Genomic DNA, 19,358 nt, shown 5'->3' on the forward strand with positions numbered 1-19,358 from the left:
CAATACCCATCAGCACCAGCACATGATATGATGCATGTGACATTCACCACTGATCATATACACCTATTCCCTATTGCACCTAATGAACATCACCATTTAAAGGTTTGGTTTGTTTCTTGTGTGTTGTTGTTGTGGTGGTGGTTGTGGTGAAGGTGGTGTATGTCTGTATGTCTGTATGTCTGTATGTATGTACAGTACAGACCAAACGTTTGGACACACCTTCTCATTCAAAGAGTTTTCTTTATTTTCATGACTATGAAAATTGTAGATTCACACTGAAGGCATCAAAACTATGAATTAGATATTTGACCATGAAGGAGAGTGATGGGGTGCTGTGCCAGATGACCTGGCCTCCACAGTCACCGGACCTGAACCCAATCGAGATGGTTTGGGGTGAGCTGGACCACAGAGTGAAGGCAAAAGGGCCAACAAGTGCTAAGCATCTCTGGGAACTCCTTCAAGACTGTTGGAAGACCATTTCAGGTGACTATCTCTTGAAGCTCATCAAGAGAATGCCAAGAGTGTGCAGAGCAGTAATCAAAGCAAAAGGTGGCTACTTTGAAGAACCTAGAATATGACATCTTTTCAGTTGTTTCATACTTTTTTGTTATGAACTAAATGTTCTCTTTGAATGAGAAGGTGTGTCCAAACTTTTGGTCTGTACTGTATGTGCTACATCTGTTGTCAGAGTGTTTCTTGTATGTTATCTTCTGTTCCTAGGTCATGTTCCTGCTTCTTGTTTTCTTTTGTTTGTTCATGAATATCTTACAGTGTGTTCCTGACACAGGTCACAAAACTCCAAAAGTGCACAGAAAAAAAATGACAAGGCAGGGAAAGAAAAGGCAGAAAAACAGAAGCTGACATTATTTTAACTCACTTCTATGCCATAAAAAATATCTAAATCTAGAGACAAATTACAAAAAAAAAAAAAAGATGTAATATGAACACGAAGGAGAAAAAGACATATCTACACTGTACCCAGGTGATCATGCACATCAAGCATGTCACACAAAGCAGGTGGTATTTTAATACTTGTCAAGGTTGACATGCTGAATCGAAGGTGTTGCACAGCGTTTACAGAAGATGCTTTGGCATACAGAACACATTTTTAAGCCAGCTTTCAAACTCTGAACATCACCAACTTCTGTCAGCTAATGCATTTGTTTATGGCTTGTGGCTGTACACAAACAGACCAGCCTATACCTCAAATAAATGGTGCCACTGTTTGCCATAATTAAATTTTTTATTTTATTTCATTTATTGGTTTGTGTTTTCTTTCTTTCTTTTTTCTTTCTTTCTTTCTTTCTTTCTTTCTTTCTTTCTTTCTTTCTTTCTTTCTTTCTTTCTTTCTTTCTTTCATTAAACAAACAAACAAAAAGTAAATATGTAGTTTCTATATTTAATTAATGGCAATAACATAATACAACTTCTTTTTACAAAAAAAAAAAAATGGTATTTTTAGCCCCTGTAGACCCCTATTTTTAGTGTCATCAAGAATCAAAAAACCAATAACCAAACAAACCAAACAAATAAGGCCACAAAGGACTACACACAGTACCATCTCCACACAGTATATAAGGACGCATTTATAGCTCTTCATTGTATTTCTGGTTTTGACATTGTTCTGCATCTAATTTTGGAAATCAGAGAATAACTAATCACCACATCCCTAGGGTCAAAAGGGGTGGCTGAGTAAGCGATGGAATTCTGCACCCTTGCTTCGGGTATTAGGAACCTTCCTTTAAAGCTGCTTTCCATTGCAGTCTTAAGCCAGAAATTGAAAATGGTCCACCAGCATGCAAACACCCAGAGGAAACTGGAAATAGAAATCATGAGTAGCCATCCTGAGCCCAGGAAACTGGGCCATATTAAGAAAAATGGGAGAGATGTTGCAAAGAAAGTCTATGTTATGACTGTGGCAAACCTGACCGATTTATGGGTCTATCCCCGTTCTGAGCCATGACTCCAGCCAAACAATCCTAGCACCAAGGACAGCACCAAGACCTTCATCCGCTCCTCATGAGCATGTCCATTTTATTCACTATCTCACCAGTATATCAGTCTGCAATTATTAATACAACCCTCAGACACTGTCACTGTCCTTCTGATTGATTTGGCATCCACCAATTTTATCGACCAAGCAACCTGAAAAGTTTCAACATAACCATTCAACCACTATAGCACCCTTTACACATGCATGCTATTGACAGTGGACCCATAGGCAACAAAACTATCACACTATACATTTAAAATCCCCTAAGTCCATCATCCCCTAAGTCACTGTGCTATACCGGGAGCACATATATTTTCTCTTCATCGTTAACTCTCAGCACCCGATCAGATTAGGTTTCCCTCGGATGCACCTTAGATCTCCTGGACCGATAAGGAATCACTCACTTGCCATCTCAATCTCTCAATCACTGTCTCCAAGCATCTTGGCTCTTACTAGCATCAACCACAGTGGAGAATCCATAAAATAGCACACCATTGTACATCAGCACAGAATATCAGCATCTGAATGAAGTACTCAACAAAAACAAAGCCAGTGGTCTAGCACCACACCAGCCACCCCCGCCCCATCGAAACCAAATTTATCTGCTCTCCCTAGCAGAACAGCACGCAATGAAGGAATATACTCAAAAAGCACAGCAACAGTGATACAGTCTTAAAGATCTCTCATATCAGAAGGATTGTTCTTTGTGGAAAAAAACTTTGACCCTGTCTTGATTACAGTGGATTCAACCAAATCACTGTAAGTACTGTTATCCACTACCACTTGTCTCCTCAGGCCTGGAATATCTGCGTTCTGCAGAAATCTGGTCTGTAGCTGGAAGGGTTAAGAGTGGAAGATGACATTTAGCAGCACTTCAAGTATCATGACGGACAGGCTCTCTTGCACTCCATCAGTATTTCAATGTCTCATCAGTGTCCTGAGGGACATGCTGGGCAGATTTGTCATAATCTATATTGATGCTATTCTGATTTACTGCCCTTCCCTAGAGACCTGAGTTTTTAAAAGATTATTCCTATTGTATGTTAAAAGGGATAAATCTGAATTTCATATGCACATACTGGACATTTCAATGTCCTTACTTGGATATGTCTTCAAGACAGAAGCCTTAACTACAGCCTTAACTACAGATCAAACCAAAGTTTACGATTCATCATAGTCTTTAGCTCCCTCACAAAGTAATACTAGCTGTGTCTAGCTGTGTACCTGACCTGAGCTTTTTTTGGATAAAGTTTTGAACACTTTTTTTGGATTTGTTTCCCATCCCCTGAAATGCTTATGACAATTCCTGATCTAGAGACCTAGAGACTACAAGCATATTTATTATTCGCTCTGGATAAGGGCGTCTATGTATAACAGTGCAGTAATCCATGCAAATAATATGATTTGAATTAGAATTAATCAGTTTTCTTATGCATAAATGTACACACAATTAGAAGAAACTGATTGTATAAATGCTCATATGAATATTTAAGCATGTACCGTTTGTATCCAGCTGGATAAATGATGTCCACTGAATGTAGATAACATAGAATGTTTTCTGACTCCTCAGTTGTAAACAGAGTACTACTACATTCTCCTAACAAAAAGTTCAGAATGAAAATATTTTTATTAATGGGAAGAGGCTTTCAGAAGGAGTCAAAATGGGTGTGGGTGCCAGAGGAGAACGGACGAGGGGATTGATTTGCTGAGTATATCTGTGTATTTGAATGTACCTAAAAAAGTGAGAAGCATCATCCGTCAAGGATGGGTGTTTGAAATAATTGGTTGCAGTGGAAAGTAGAGACTGCTTCCTAAATTTAACTGTGGTCCTTACCATATGTTATGGGTATGTTAGAAATGTGAATAATTAAGAGGGAATGCAGGAGATTATACACATAGAGCAAACCAAAGAGTTAAGATGAGCATAGGTTACCAGATCATCACCGTTATATTTTATCTTTATTTTATACAACTGACCAATTGAGGGTTAAGGGCTTTGCTTAACAATGGCAGCTTGGTGGACCTGGGATTCTAACTCTGAACCTTCTAGTAGTCCAACACCTTAACCACTAAGCTACCACATTTTATTTGTTGCTACAGGTCGTTCTATTTCAACTCCTTTAAAGTCTCAAGTGAGCATCCTTACATATTGTCATCAACATGTCTATTTTTTGCAAATTGCTTTGACTAAAACATCCAGCAATGACTGAGACATGCTGAGATGAAACACGTTGTCTGTACCCTCGGACTCCCATGGAGATGTATATAAGCAACTCCGCTGGTCGGCTTTTCCAGCAGTTATAATGAACACATTCACTTTTCTACCTTGAAAGCACCATTGGCAAAATGTAGCAAAAAATAGCATATTACAAAAAAAAAGTCCTACACAAAAACGAACCTCAGAAGAAATACTGAAAATAAAAAAAAAAAGAATGCAGCAAATCCCCAGATCAACTGATTCACTGAAATGTCTAATACAGTTTTTATCTTTTGGATACACACTGTAACTCAGTGGATGTATACCAAACATTTGATTCCTTATGCTAAAAATCCCATAATCAACTAATAATATTCCTTCATAATTAAAAAAAAAAATGCCTTCTCAGTGATACAGTATTCTGTAGTTTGGGGTTCTGCTGTATTCAATTTGCAAAATTCTACACACTATGTACTTCTCTTTGGGAACACTGTCTTGTTTTACTAAACACTGGATTCAGCAGTTAGAACTCAGTGTGCTAATTAAAGAAACCTGAAGCATCTCAGCTGTCAAATATAAATTCACTATAATTATCCACTCATTTTTTCTAATTACCTGGGGTATATGAACCATGCCCCTGCCATGCAGGTTCAGGACAAAAAGAACAAGAACACTGAGTAAAAAATACAGCAAAGAGAAAAAGGCAGATGAAGACAAAGAAATATTTGCAATGACTCGATCAATTCTGGTTGACAGTCTTAACTTGGAATGAGCATAAGGGATGCTTGGCAGTGAATACAACCACATTTGTGCCATCACACTCTTTGCATACAATACGACTTGTTATATGTGGCAAAGTTTCCACCATGCACGTGATGTACAAGATTCACCATACATCCAGTCCACCATATATCCACCATATATCTCCTTTCTCAACCCAGCTGAAGATTTATTTTCAGTGTACTGGTGGTGGAAGGTTTCAGAGGTGGATGGTAGGCCCTGTTCACACTGCAGGTAAAAGTGGCCAAAAATCTTTTTTTTTTTTTTAATCACGTGACTGATAACGTGTGTGTGTTAAGAGTGTTATATAAAGTGGTTACGTGAACCAGCTCATAATGTTTGCATTGAATACATCACATTACTTCCTCCATAACCTCGCCAACTTTTTAGCGCAACGGCGTGCTGCGTGTGACGTCATTGTTATTGTTCGTTTGCGGTCAGTTCGAAACCGCAAACTGTTCACACTGGTATCTGATATAGGTCACATTTTAAAAGGTAATGTGAACAGCCAAACAAAGAAATCAGATCTGAGCAAAATATCCGAATTGAGCATTAAGACATGCAGTGTTAACGTGGCTGTATATGAGCTGAAGTCATATCAACAAGAGAGTCTTCTCAAGGCAATGCATGGAGCCATTGAAGATATCACTGTAGAGTCATGTAAAGGTTGTAAAGGTGATCTGTCACTTTAGGCACTCCTTTTGTCCAAGGAGCCCATGAATTGGGATAAAAATATAGATGTAGATAATGCATAAGTTTTCTTTTTTTATTTCTTTTATTTGTTTATATACTGTACCAATAATATATTCTCTCTGTTTTGTGATACTGTTTTGTATTGCAAGAAGCTATTGAGCAATGTTTTTTGTGGGTCAATTGAATTGTGAACATAAATACATAACAAAAATAATTCAGTGGTTGTTTTGTGGTCTTAAAGACGATGTGTTTTAACCCTTGTGCGTTGTCAACCCTTCAGCAGGTCAAATCGACCCATTTATATTTAAGTGTTTTTCTTTTGATGTAAACCATCTGCATTTACAGAAGCATTTTTAAGAGTTGTATTGCATAGCCAGTAACTGCAATAATTTTTTGTTTTTCATACCTGTATTTGACAAAAAATTACAAATAATAAACATTAAATGAAAGATTCTATTTCTATTTATTTTTTTCTTCTAGATTTATGCCAGCATTGTCTTTATTATAGAATATTTAATTCTGACTTTATCACAAAAACGAGTGACACTTTCATTGTTAAATGTGATCTAGTAATTGCAAACATTAATCACAAATGTTACTGTTGTTTAAGTTGAAAAAGATTATTTGAAATGTTTCTTTTACGGTGCATTTTTATAAAAGTATAAAAGTATAGTCTCTAATTTGGTATGTGTGTGCACATATTTGCTTTGTGTGTGGGATTTTGACTGATTATTTGGCTGTGAGTCATATGTGTACAATTTTGTGAATGAAAAGATTTTGTCTTTTTAGTTGTGGGAGATGTTTGGGGAAACCAGGGTGTAACCGGTTTTGAAAGAAGTGAAAGATACAATAGGCCTCAATTATCATGCAAGATTCAAACAGATTTATTTGCATATTGTTATAGGAGCATTTGCACAAGAAATTGTGTCCCATGTCCATATATAAGTGGACTAACTAATGTAGACCTTGACTTGGTCAAATATGTACAGAATACTGCACTTTTATACATGGATTATACTGGCAAATTTAAGATCTTTGTACTCTCTTTCAATAACACAGCTTCAGGCTAGTTCACCAAATTCAGGGGCTAAGAACACCATCAATAACATTTTGTGTAATTTAATAGTATTTGTATTAACCTCTTACGACCTGGTATCCACATACGTGGACATCACTGCATCTAAAATGCAAGGCCAAACCAAATCTCTGGTCTTAGGAGGTTAAGAATTAAGACAAATTAAACTAATCGGAAAAAGAATTGCTTCTACACCATATAAATGGAGGTTTGGTGGGTCTGTCTAACAAATGCCACAGATGATGGCACATTTAGCACAGGGCAGAATATGATCTCACTAAAATCCTGGTCCTGTTTGCCAAGGCTTTTTCTGCGCTGCAACATTTCCATCATGTCATCTGAGACACCAAGCAATTTTAGAATAGCAGTTTTATATGTAACATGGTGACATGCCTGATGCACATGATCACCTGTAAATTGCTCATTATTTTAATTTTAACTCTGTTACTTCATCATCTAGTATTGCATAAGTGTGTGTGTGATGTTTTACGCCTTTGTGTTGATATTTCACCACTGAGATCAGAATGAGAATTTTAAGTTTAAACTAATGTGTAAACTTTAGTTAGTTACTAGAAAACGAATTAGTTTATTCCTTCTATATCTTATACTAAAGGAATGATTGTGAATTCATATATTATGGAGCAGGATTGTGTGTGTGTGTGTGTGTGTGTGTGTGTGTGTGTGTGTGTGTGTGTGTGTGTGTGTGTGTGTGTGTGTGTGTGTGTGTGTGTGTGTGTGTGTGTGTGTGTGTGTGTGATATAACTCACAGTACAGCCCCCATCATGTTGGTCCTCGAGGAAATTGACTCTACAGAGCGCCTTGTCGTTCTTCAGCCAGTAATCGCAGGTGTCTAACACACTGTTGGTGCAGAGTACCTGCCAGACCCAGAAATGACAATTCATTTTCACCTTTAAAAATATTCTGAATACATAATATTAATATAATAAAACCTTTAAAAAAAACACAGCATTACCACAGATACACACAGATTAACAGTTGCTTATACACTTCTGCATGTACACTCACATGTATATATGAAATATGTATTCGGAGAATAATTGCAAGAACTAAGTGTGTGTGTGTGTGTGTGTGTGTGTGTGTGTGTGTGTGTGTGTGTGTGTGTGTGTGTGTGCGCGCGCGTGTGTGTGTGTGTGTGCGAGTGTGTGTGTACATACATTACAGGTGAAACGGTTTGTGCTGCTTGGAAAATGAAAGTGCATTAATTCTTCAAAAATGTCAGCCATGCTCAACACATAGACAAGATGTGTCCTAATTATGCAACAAATATCTGTGTGTATGTGTGTGTGTGTGTGTGTGTGTGTGTGTGTGTATGCTCATGACCTTTAAAGTTAATTCATTAAGTACTTTGCAAGCTTGATCTCTTGCGGTCTGCTTATTTAAAAGATAAACACACATCCCTTAGCATCGACTCCCTGGTGTGTGTGTATGTGTGTGTGTGTGTGTGTGTGATAATAAAGAAAGAGTGTGATATATAGAGAGGATTGAGTGAGAGGACATAATTGTCTGCATGTTTGTATTGATTTGTGTGTGTGTGTGTGTGTGTGTGTGTGTGTGTGTGTGTGTGTGTGTGTGTGTGTGTGTGTGTGTGTGTGTGTGTGTGTGTGTGTGTGTGTGTGTGTTTTCTCTCCTCTTGCTGTGGATACCATCTGGCCCAACTGTGGATCTTACAGTAACTGAGGTACATGTAGCGCACAGTTCAAGAATAGCTGCTTTACAGTTTAAGCATGTTTAAGCAGAACCACATGGAACCCAATAGATTAAAACCTTAACAGAACCTCTGTAGAACCAAACAAAAAATATATACCTCAAACACAAACTACCAAAAAGAGAACCGAATGCGACAAACAAAATCACACACAACCAACCAGAACCAGAACGTCTTGACAGAAATCTACAGAACTAAACACAGCACCTTCAGATATGAAGCACAAATGTCACAACAGAAACACAAGCAACTCTACACAAGTATAGAAAACTGTACATACTCATACAGAATGTACAACTCCTTGTAAAACCTTGTGGAACTGGCCTTTTCAAAATGACATCTGTTTTTAGACCATTATTTAGAAAAGTGCTATTTTGCACTAAATTTTAATAACCAGAGTGAAACGGACTTTGGTTAGTGAGCTTAGAGATCACAGCCACAGAGACCAGAGACCAAAGAATTGCCTGTGTCTGTGGGTGGGAGTGGTAGCATCACTCTTTCTCACCGTTCAATCACAGTGACGCTAGCGAACGTGGGTGTCTGGGCTCACGTATAAGAAAAAGTGTGGATAGCACTTTCCTCCAAGTGTGTTCACTGCCTTGTGACACACTATGAGCAGAAGTTCCCAATTGTATGCTTGGCTGGCTCTGCGTGTCTCAGAGGAAACATGTGCTGGCCTTCACCCTCCCTAGGCAGTAACTCTCGCATCAGATTTGTTAACAAATGTTAACAAAGGTCTTCGATTATTTTGGACTCAGATAAATTTTAGACTTTTGCGGAGCCAGGCACCACAGCCCTATAAAAGGTCAACAGAAAAATACATAGGATGGAGTGAAGAGTCAAGGCAGTGGCTGATTGCCTCTGAAGCCCAGACTGTCGATTCATGCAGTCTAAAAGTAGCAGTCATGTCAGCTGATTCATTTGGGTTGATATTTTACAGCTCCATGCACTGACGCATCTGGAATATGTCCTCAGCAGTGATTGAGACTGAACCTGTGAAATAAATACATTTATGGGTATAATGAATGTGAATGTGAACTGAAGGTGGATTAATTTACTCAACTGATTTTGTTTCCCTAAACTTTCCTTTGGAAAAGAAACTAAGAGCAGATCGTCAGTAAGTACAAACTGCATAAAAATCCCGACCAAAGAATTGTAAACTGTGACTTTTATTTTGGTTACTAGCTTTCTGTTTACAGTGTTTGTTATTTGGAGGTATGAAAGCAGTAGGGCATTATTAAAAATGAAACACAGAAAAATATAGAAATCACAAATAGGGAAAAGGGAGTGTAAAGAAAGACCCTGAATCCGATGATATCAGAGGAGCTACAGATAACTCAAATCAAATCTTAGTGATATAATGTGTTTACGAAGGGCTCTACAATGAGGTGGAAATTCTCACAGTCACAGTAATTCAATTTAGCACAAATCAATCAGACAAAGGCATTGACTGAGTGAACTGAGCAAAAGCTAAACAACTGGAGAGAGACTGAGCTAAATCGAATCCTTTCAATCACCCTTTTTTAAAAAAAAAAGGATCTTTTTTAACCCGGGCTTGTTCTGTCAATGTACCATGATCTGTGTAGAATTAAGTAGAAATGTAACAGCTGCTAGCAGATGCACAAGAACATGGCAAGCCATTTGTATATGAGCTTTAATGTCTGGATATAAATATGTAACAATTTGTGTGTGTGTGTGTGTGTGTGTGTGTGTGTGTGTGTGTGTGTGTGTGTGTGTGTGTGTGTGTGTGTGTGTGTGTGTGTGTGTGTGTGTGTGTGTTTACGATTGTCAAAACAAACAAACAAAAAAACCCACCAGAACAGGCTACGTTCTGCACCAGAAATCTGCTAGTCATCAAGCTGCATCTGAGCACCAATGCAGTGTTAACAGATCTTCTCATTTATATTTGTAAATCAGCAACATATCCGGAAGGCAAATATAGAATTCTCAAATACAGACATTGTTACAGCATGACATTTTTTTATTTTGTTAGTTCCTACTTGATTCATAAGCAGGAGGTTTCTTGATTCTTCTTTTTCTTCTATCTTCTGTCGAAATTTCTCACAGTGCTATTGCACTGTGTGTACTGACGCCTTGTTATCATAGCCAGCATTTACGTTTTCAGTAATTATTTCTAGCGCTACTCTTCTGTTGGGTCAGACCAGACAGGATAGCCAACACATGTATGGGTGAGCCTTGGGTGTCTGTGACCCTGTGGCTGATTCACCCAGTTGTCCTATAGGTAGGTACTGACCACCGCATAACTGTAAATACACCACAAGACCCATTAGTTTATCCATCACAGTTTGGCATTTGCCAAAGTTGCTCAGATCCTTACATTTGCCCTTACATTTGCCCTTGTTTTTGCTTCCAATACATCAACTTCAAGAATTGACTGTTTACTTGTTGCATAATATATTCCACCCCTTGATACTTACCACTACAATGACTACGCTTATCAGTTCACCTGTCAGTGGTTTTAATGTTATTGCTGGTTGGTGTAAGTTAATTTCATGTTTCACCTACATTTAAAGACAAGGCAAAACCACATACAACTGATGATTCCATAAACACACAAATACACTGCTCATCACCTACCTATTTTACCCAGGCTTTACATCACATCACACACACCAAAGTGACATTAGAAAACACTCTCTGTCCTGCTGAATATCTACATCATTCTTATTTAGAAGGAGTTACATTTTTATTTAAAAATATATGCTTTTTCTGTCTCATCCTTTCTGATGACATTTATGATCACAAATAACGGCATTTCTATCCTTGTCATGTTTGAGCCATAAATTAAAAAATAAAGCCTGTAATCAATAAGATGCTTATGGACGGTTCAATATGGATGTGCATGGGGAGTATGAATGTGGGACAGATAATATACAGGACCTTCTTGGAATATTAGACCAGCAAGGCCAATTTTATTGATTTTTGCTATACACTGAAGACACTGAGATTAAAAGCTAAGTATGAGACGACAGATCAGAATCTCAGGTTTCATTTCATGATGTTTACATCTAGATGTACTAAACAACTTAGAACATGGCACCTTTTGATTGAACCTACACATTTTACAAGTGAGCAAAAATATGTGACAGGTTCCCAAATGGGCCCTGTTAGATTGACTGCTTAAGCAATTATTAGTTCTCAACATAAACCCTTGATTTGACCTCCGTGTTTCCCCTGTGATCACTGCATTAAAAAAATAGGAACATTTCTCCTCAAGAAAATCAAGCCATTGCATAATGCATACAATCTAATTGGGAAGAACTTCATCATGCAGCAAGACAGTGCCCTAAAACACACTGCCAACACAACAAAGAATTTAATCAGTGGGGGAAAACTGGAAGGCCTTAAAACAGCTATGCCAAAAAAACCAGAGCATAATGCAATTGAGCAGCATTTCACCTCCTGAAGTTGAGACCGATGATACACACCCTCACAAATCAAAGCCTGGAAAAGCTCCGCAAAAGATATATGCATTATTTTAGTGATGTCATTGATTTACAGGCTTGATGCAGTTATACCAAGCAAGAAAAATACAAGCAATTAAGTGTTATTTACTGTCACACTGTCGGCTTCAATACTTTTGCTCATCTAAAAATTTTATGGTCTTGCACGAAATGCACCATGTGCTAAACTGTTTAAAGAATCTTGATGTAAATATCAGGATATGAAAGCAGAAATTCTTATATATCATCTGTGTGCTTTGTAACCACAACTGATTAGATATTCATTACCAGGATGTGACAAACAGTTTCATGCTTCTCATGTCACCCCTACAGAGCATGTTTTTGAGATGTTAGAGAAAATCAGAAAACCCAAAGGGAAACCAAACACAGGTAGATCATTAAACTTCTGAGACAGATACCTCATCTTAGAATCAGAATGCTGTGAGACAATACATTTATATATTTTCTTTCATAAACAAACTCAAAATGGCATTATTTTAAACATTTCGATTTTACAGCTAATCTGCATGTGTGCGTGTGTGCATTTTTTATTATTATTATTAATCTCTTTATTAGTACCGAATGTCCCAGTAATTAAAGAAATATTTTACAGTATAGATCTTGTGGAAATATTTGCAAGGTAGCTATAATAAATACATGCTATTATTGAAAAGCTAGCGAATTGAAATATAATATAGCCAAAATATTTCTATTTGGTTACAAATATTTAAGTTAAGTGTGTGTGTGTGTGTGTGTGTGTGTGTGTGTGTGTGTGTGTGTGTGTGTGTGTGTGTGTGTGTGTGTGTGTGTGTGTGTGTGTTTGGCCACTAGTGTGGCCAAATCCAATTAATGTGGATCACTGAAGCTCAATGTGGGTATCAATCACACACACACACACACACACACACACACACACACACACACACACACACACACACACACACACACACACACACACACACACGCACACACACACGCAAATGTACCTTCTTGCAGGCTGAGAGAGAAGATCCAAGGCTACTTTCTGTTTTAATTCCTTCACTTTCTACAGAGTCCTCAAATAGAGCAGATGACTGGAAGTTTCTGCAGAAAGAAAAGAGAAGGCAGGGATTAATCTGTGAGAACAAGGGATTTAGATCAATGCTGAATTGAGAGGGGGGATATCTGAAGTGTAAACAACATTAAAGATAAAATTCACAAAAAATACAGTACCAGCAAGACAATATGCAGGTCTGTAGATTGAATTTGGATGATAATTTAATCTTTAATGATAACAGTGTTATGCATCAGTTCATTATATTTAGTGTCCCATAAATAAAAGTATTCAATATTTCTGGTTAGTTTAGGTTGCTTTCACCTCAGGACCTGGACTCTAGAAGGTAATATTGACATCTATATTTAATAGTAATGTTCATTTCTAACAGACTCTAGCATGGCCAAGGAATTAATGGAAGAGGTGCATCTTTGGGCTGACAGGGAGAGACTGACCTGTTTGGACATCCAGAGGAAATGGATTCCACATGAACAGGAATCTTCATGGTAGACAGTAATATATTCAGTTGAACATGTCTGGAAGGAAGCACTAACTGTTGAGCTCTGTTTTTTGTGACCTTACAGAGGCCCATGAGTCACTAGCATGAAAATGCTTCTAGCAAGGGTGAGCACTCTGCTGGCAGGTGGTTGAGCTGCACTATGGATTTAATGGGTGGTTGAATTCACTCGCTTGTTTGGGTGGGTTTTGGGTCCCAAGAGCACCTCCCACACACCTTGGCCAAAAGCGTTACAGCAAGCACACCAATCCTCTTTGGATCTTTAGAAAGGTGTTATACAAATTAATCTAAGAACTGTACAAATTGTCTTTGTGCATTTAGGACAGAGCTTTTATAACAACTGGTATAAACAAAAGGTTTACTTGCACAGAAAGTGTTGATTTATTCTTCAGAAAAAAGTCTATGATTTTGGGTACTAAGAATAACACAGTTGTGAGTCAGGAGTCCACCCCAATGTCCAAAATGGCACATAATTTTGCATTGGTTAATTACTGTATGCCACATTTATCAACATTGATTAATGGTTCTAAAATGTTACTTAAACATACAATTTTGAATTCTCAGACACACATTAAGACAGGGATTCTTCATACGCAACATATATATGCTTCATATGAGCAGGAACCATTTTTTCACCTGGGTGTTTGGTCAAAATTATGTAAATATAAACAAATGCAAGATTAAAATCATGTAAAAATAAACAAATGCATGGTCAAAATTGTGTAAAAATAAACAAATGCATTGTCAAAATTGTGTAAATATAAACAAATTCTAAACAAATGTTAGTTTTAATAAAAAAAAATCAATTTTCCATTTCAAGGTCTGAGCAGATGATTTGAATGAAGATTCACATTCAGATTAATGTTTATGCTGTCGTGAGTGTAATTTGTGTGTATAAGGGTGTGTCTGTTGCTATGTATAGCTAAATGGTTGAAATTTAGTTTCATTTCAGAAAACTGCTCTCAAAGCCAAGTGGACAACATGCAAAATATGGCTGTGACTATTTTTTCCACCATTCATCGATTCTCAGCTGGTCCTCAAGCAGCACCCACTGTGTAAATGGAAAAGAATCATCATCATAAATGATTTTTAAAGGGAGCCCTGAACATGGGAATGGCTTTCGAATCAAGGGTTTTTATAAAGGACATCACATGACACCATGAACACACAAACACACGGATCATCACCTATCTATTTTACCCAGCCTCCACATCACATCACACACACCAAAGTAACAAACACTCTTACTAGACGTTACTAGAAAACACATTTACTCTGTCCTGCTGTAACAGAGCTGTCAAATAAAAGATTATTGATCTGATTTTTGTTTTTTCAAAGAGTCTCAGACGTCATTATCTTTGTCACACCAAGTGCACCTTTAATTAATCTGATGCATTTCTTTATGAGTTTTATTATTCATACATTATCATCCTTCTAAGGTTTGTTGGCTTCTTGGTTTGTGCCTTGGCTCTGGAACGCCTAAAGGGTCAAAATGTCAATGTCACAAAAATTAACCTCTAAGGAACAATGTCTAAATAATTAGTAAGGTTAAAACCATTTATTTCAGACAAATATTTGAAAACATTCATATGTATATCTACATAGTTCTCTTAATTAGAACAATTATATGAGTAGGAAAGAGGAAACAGGAGGATTTACATTTAATTTACAGATGCCAAGGAATTAAAAATTGCTGGCCATCACTAAGTGCCAAATGATGTTGCATTAACACAGAGTTTATATGGCAGAGAGTTTTACCTCACATGATATCTGCTAGCTTTTACTGCTGGCTGCCAGAGTTTCTCTAATGGCACCAATATAGTGCACCAATCTTAACTTGTATATATTGTCTGTAATTTTGCTTTTATTTTTCTGCCCAAATTTAACACAAAATTAACCAGTGGCCACATTTGGAACTACATGTAGTGACAAGGTTGGGGAAATATCTGAAAGAGTTACATTATGTTTGGCACAATTAATATCAAGAGAAACCAATTAACACCCGTCATTAAAAAACAGATCCTTGGCAGCAATCAATACAATTCATTACCACTTTAATACAAGTACTGGTCCACTAATTCGGTTGAGTGCGCAGTATTCCAAGAGTGCTTATAGTTCCTATAACAACACTGGGACTTTTCATTCACCTGTCTTTTACTGAGTGTAGCATAACATTTCACTTCCAAGTTAGTTGTATTAGCAGCATCAGGTGAGCATTCTAACCAGCTAGCCATAAACTTACTGGAACTCCATTCCATTGCAAGTTATCATGCGTACACTGATTCATACAGCCATTCACGCTTATGACCAAATTGGCTCACCTTAACAGAGATGTAAAAGAAAAGAGCCTGATAGAGCATCGCGTTCCTCGGATACACAACGGGCTTTATTCTGATTTATTTTAAAGGACATATGTATTAGATCTGCTGTTTGTAAACATAGACACGTCATAGAGTGCATTCTCATATCCACCCTGTTTACTGACCTACATTCACACCTATTTTCATCCACGGTTCAGTTTCATTCTTCAAATTGAAGTGACATCAAAAGTTGATTTGCTATAAAAAAATGTTTTTTTTTAAAAAAGGCTGTTAAAATGCTTCCTACACTTTGGTTTTGGTGCCATTTTCTGCTACACTATAAAATTAGGCTACCTGTAGTTTTCTACTGTATGCATTTTGAAAGGTGACTTTAATAAAGTGGCAGAAAAAGGAAATTTCATAAAGACTTAAAGATGCAGCGCGCGCGTTGGGACAAAACGCACTGACACGCGCGTGCTCTGCGTCCCGCGGCGACACTGAACCAAAACACACATCTGCGGGATTTGAGACAATATTCGAAAATAACACATAAGAGCTCACCGTCAACAAACCACACCAGGAGTAACGAAATAAAGGCGAAAAACGGATCCGAATGCTAATAACAGATAAAAACGTTTCTACTGAGGCAGGACCAGTTTTATTTTTGTGTGTGCGTGCGTGCGTTCACGTGCGTGCGTGCGTGCGTGCGTGTTTGTGTGTGTGTGACTCTTCTAAACGAATCTGTCTAATGAACCTGCACGATGCACGATGCCTACACGCACACGCACACGCACACGCGCACACACACACAAACACACACACACACACTTACACACACACACGAAAAAAAAAATACACACGCAAACACACACACACACACACACACACACACACACACACACACACACACACACACACACACACACACACACGTTCTTACCCCAGCGCGGACAGAAGACGGTGCGCTCCCGCCATCCCGCCGACTGTAAAACAAGTACAAGATCCTCAACGAGCCACAATAATTAGACACAATTAGATCCTAAATTCCCAAATTCTCTCTCTCTCTCTCTCTCTCTCTCTCTCTCTCTCTCTCTCTCTCTCTCTCTCTCTCTCTCTCTCTCTCTCTCTCTCTCTCGTGTGTGTATTTGTGCGTCCGTCCGTGCGTCCAAGGTCCCGCTCCCCGCAGCACGAGCGCCAGTCTACGACTGAACGGAGGAGGAATTCCAGAGCTCGCGCCGACACGCCGTGCGTCACTCACGCGTACACATTTATTTATTTATTTATTTATTTATTTATTTATTTATTTATTTATTTATTTATTTACTGGTGGCCGGGGGTGGATTCAGATATATTGGGACACTTTTCTCATTTGAAGTCCCGTCTCAGCTTCCTTGCTTTTAATGAAAAACAAATGCAAAACACATCAATTATTTCTGAAATGCGCAAAATATGAATTTAAATAGGAAATGTGTATAGGTTACATCGAGAAGAAGCATGGCTTTTATTTCATGCAAACAAATTTTTTGGGACACACATTTTTTGTCGATTTAGCATCCATGTTCTTCCACAAATAATAAGTTTAGAGCACTATTTGGAGCATACGTGATAATGACATCAATAAGTTAGATTCCATTAACAGGGTTTTAAAAATTTTTATCCAGATCCATCATCCATATTACTGTTAATGTTTTGCAAAAAAAAAAAGAAAAGAAAAAAAGGGCTTAGAAATATCCAAATTTGGCATTTCCCCAAATGATACATGGAACCTCCAAAGGATTATTATCTTCCTCTTCAATGTCCAACTTTTGCAAGCTCAATCCCACATCCTAAATAAGATCTTTTGTCTGGAGTTCGATTTTAACATGTAATGTAATGTCCCTGCTGGACGCTTTAGTGCCACTGTGTCTAAAGACAGCCAATGGTTCTGTAAGGGTCAGAATTGTGTTGCTCATTTCAGAGTGCGGTTTCTACTACGATTCCCCTAAAATCCAATAGTAGGATGTTATAGAATTACACAAACCTCAAGGGACAGATAGAAACAGAGCAGTGGCAATGATGACAGATACACAATAGATTTGGGATATAAAAGAGTTGTTTGTTGAATTGCAGCAGCAGAAAGCACAACAGGATAAAAAGAAATAAAAAAGATAATTATCGTGCAAATGCTATGTTAATAGTGTATATTTACTATTGTAAAAAAACGTGAAGTGTACTTTTATGGTTTATCCTTGTGGTTATTCCTCATGAAAAAAATGCTTTGTTACAAATTTATATTTATAATACTTAAGAAGTCAACATATATAGCTAGATAAATACGAGTGTATGACATCTTACTGGGCAGTTCCTTGGCTTTTATTGCTACAACCATCACACTGTTGTAATCATAAAACATTATGTCTTGCACATGCTCGCAAAACAACAAACTTGTAAGCATCAATAGCTGTATATACAGCTGTATAAGCTGTATTTCTTTATAGAGTTTCTAGACATATGCAAATATTTCCAGGCATGGCTTGATCATTTAGATACTGACAGAATTCCAGGATCTTTTACAGTCCCACCATTTGAAAGTGTTTCTTGTCTTTTTTGTGCAAATACAATATAATGTTTGGAATTCTGAATGACTAGCAAGTAATGTTGTGTGCATATTTCTTTCTCTTGGATTCAAACAAAAGCGTTATCTATTCCATGGTCCACCTTGTTTCATTTGGTTCATATAACAAAAAATCCATCAATGCATAATTTAACCACGTTTGAGGTATGTGTTATGCTTCCATTCATGCATTAGTTATGCATAGGCATACTTCATCATAACTGTATAACCAAATTTATGATAAATAAATAATATAATAAAAATAATAATATATAAAATAATAAAAAAAACATATGTTAATTTATGTAAAGCATAATATAAATTTCACTATTCCATTTTATAATGCTTTAATGCTGAGCCCCACCTCTCACCCACTCCAGAAAGAAGAGAAGAGAAGAGAAGAGAAGAGAAGAGAAGAGAAGAGAAGAGAAGAGAAGAGAAGAGAAGAGAAGAGAAGAGAAGAAAAATAATATTATAAAACAATAAAGAGAATAATACACAAAGTAAAAATGAGGAGAAACTTAGGACAGAAAATAATAAGACGAAAAGTGAAGAAAAATGAAGAAATGCTCTGAAAATTAAAAACTGGGAAAATTAAGAATAGACAAATGTAAGAACAGAAACAAGCTGAGAGAATAGATCAGTATGCATGGAAATATTTTTAGCTTTATGTAGCATGACCCAGAGATGAAGGTTTGCTTAAATCCACCTATGAATGGGCGTGACTAATCCAGAGGTCATGTCCAACCAGTGTGGGTTATGCAAATGATATGCAAATGAACAAAAACAATATGCTAATTCCATGTTCTTTAAATGCCATTAAGGACAGCAATCTATCATCTAACAAGGGGGGATGAGCTGTGTGTGTATGTATGAGCAGGTGAAATGCTTATCATCTCACACCCACTGTCAGTAGCATGCTCGCATGTACACACACACACACACACACACACACACACACACACACACACACACACACACACACAC

The 19,358-nt window shown here is 37.4% G+C and overlaps 1 protein-coding gene across 3 annotated transcripts in view; it reads right to left on the reverse strand.

The window, feature by feature from the left end:
- LOC113638819 (SPHK1 interactor, AKAP domain containing) overlaps positions 1-16,981 on the reverse strand; it is a 44,459-nt gene extending 27,478 nt beyond the window's left edge. For 2 of the 3 annotated variants that reach the window (XM_027140290.2, XM_047822596.1), the window contains exons 1-3: positions 16,719-16,980; positions 12,915-13,011; positions 7,506-7,613 (exon numbers count right to left, since the gene is read on the reverse strand). In XM_027140290.2, coding sequence (XP_026996091.1) covers positions 7,506-7,613; positions 12,915-13,011; positions 16,719-16,753 — 240 coding nt within the window. In that variant the 5' untranslated portion in view covers positions 16,754-16,980. Of the gene's footprint in view, positions 1-7,505; positions 7,614-12,914; positions 13,012-16,718 lie in introns of all 3 variants that reach the window. The other variant, XM_047822598.1, reaches the window with a different exon arrangement.
- Positions 16,982-19,358: the final 2,377 nt, after the last annotated feature.

Source organism: Tachysurus fulvidraco, chromosome 13 (assembly GCF_022655615.1).
Source record: "Tachysurus fulvidraco isolate hzauxx_2018 chromosome 13, HZAU_PFXX_2.0, whole genome shotgun sequence".
In the NCBI taxonomy this organism is placed as follows: Eukaryota; Metazoa; Chordata; class Actinopteri; order Siluriformes; family Bagridae; genus Tachysurus; species Tachysurus fulvidraco.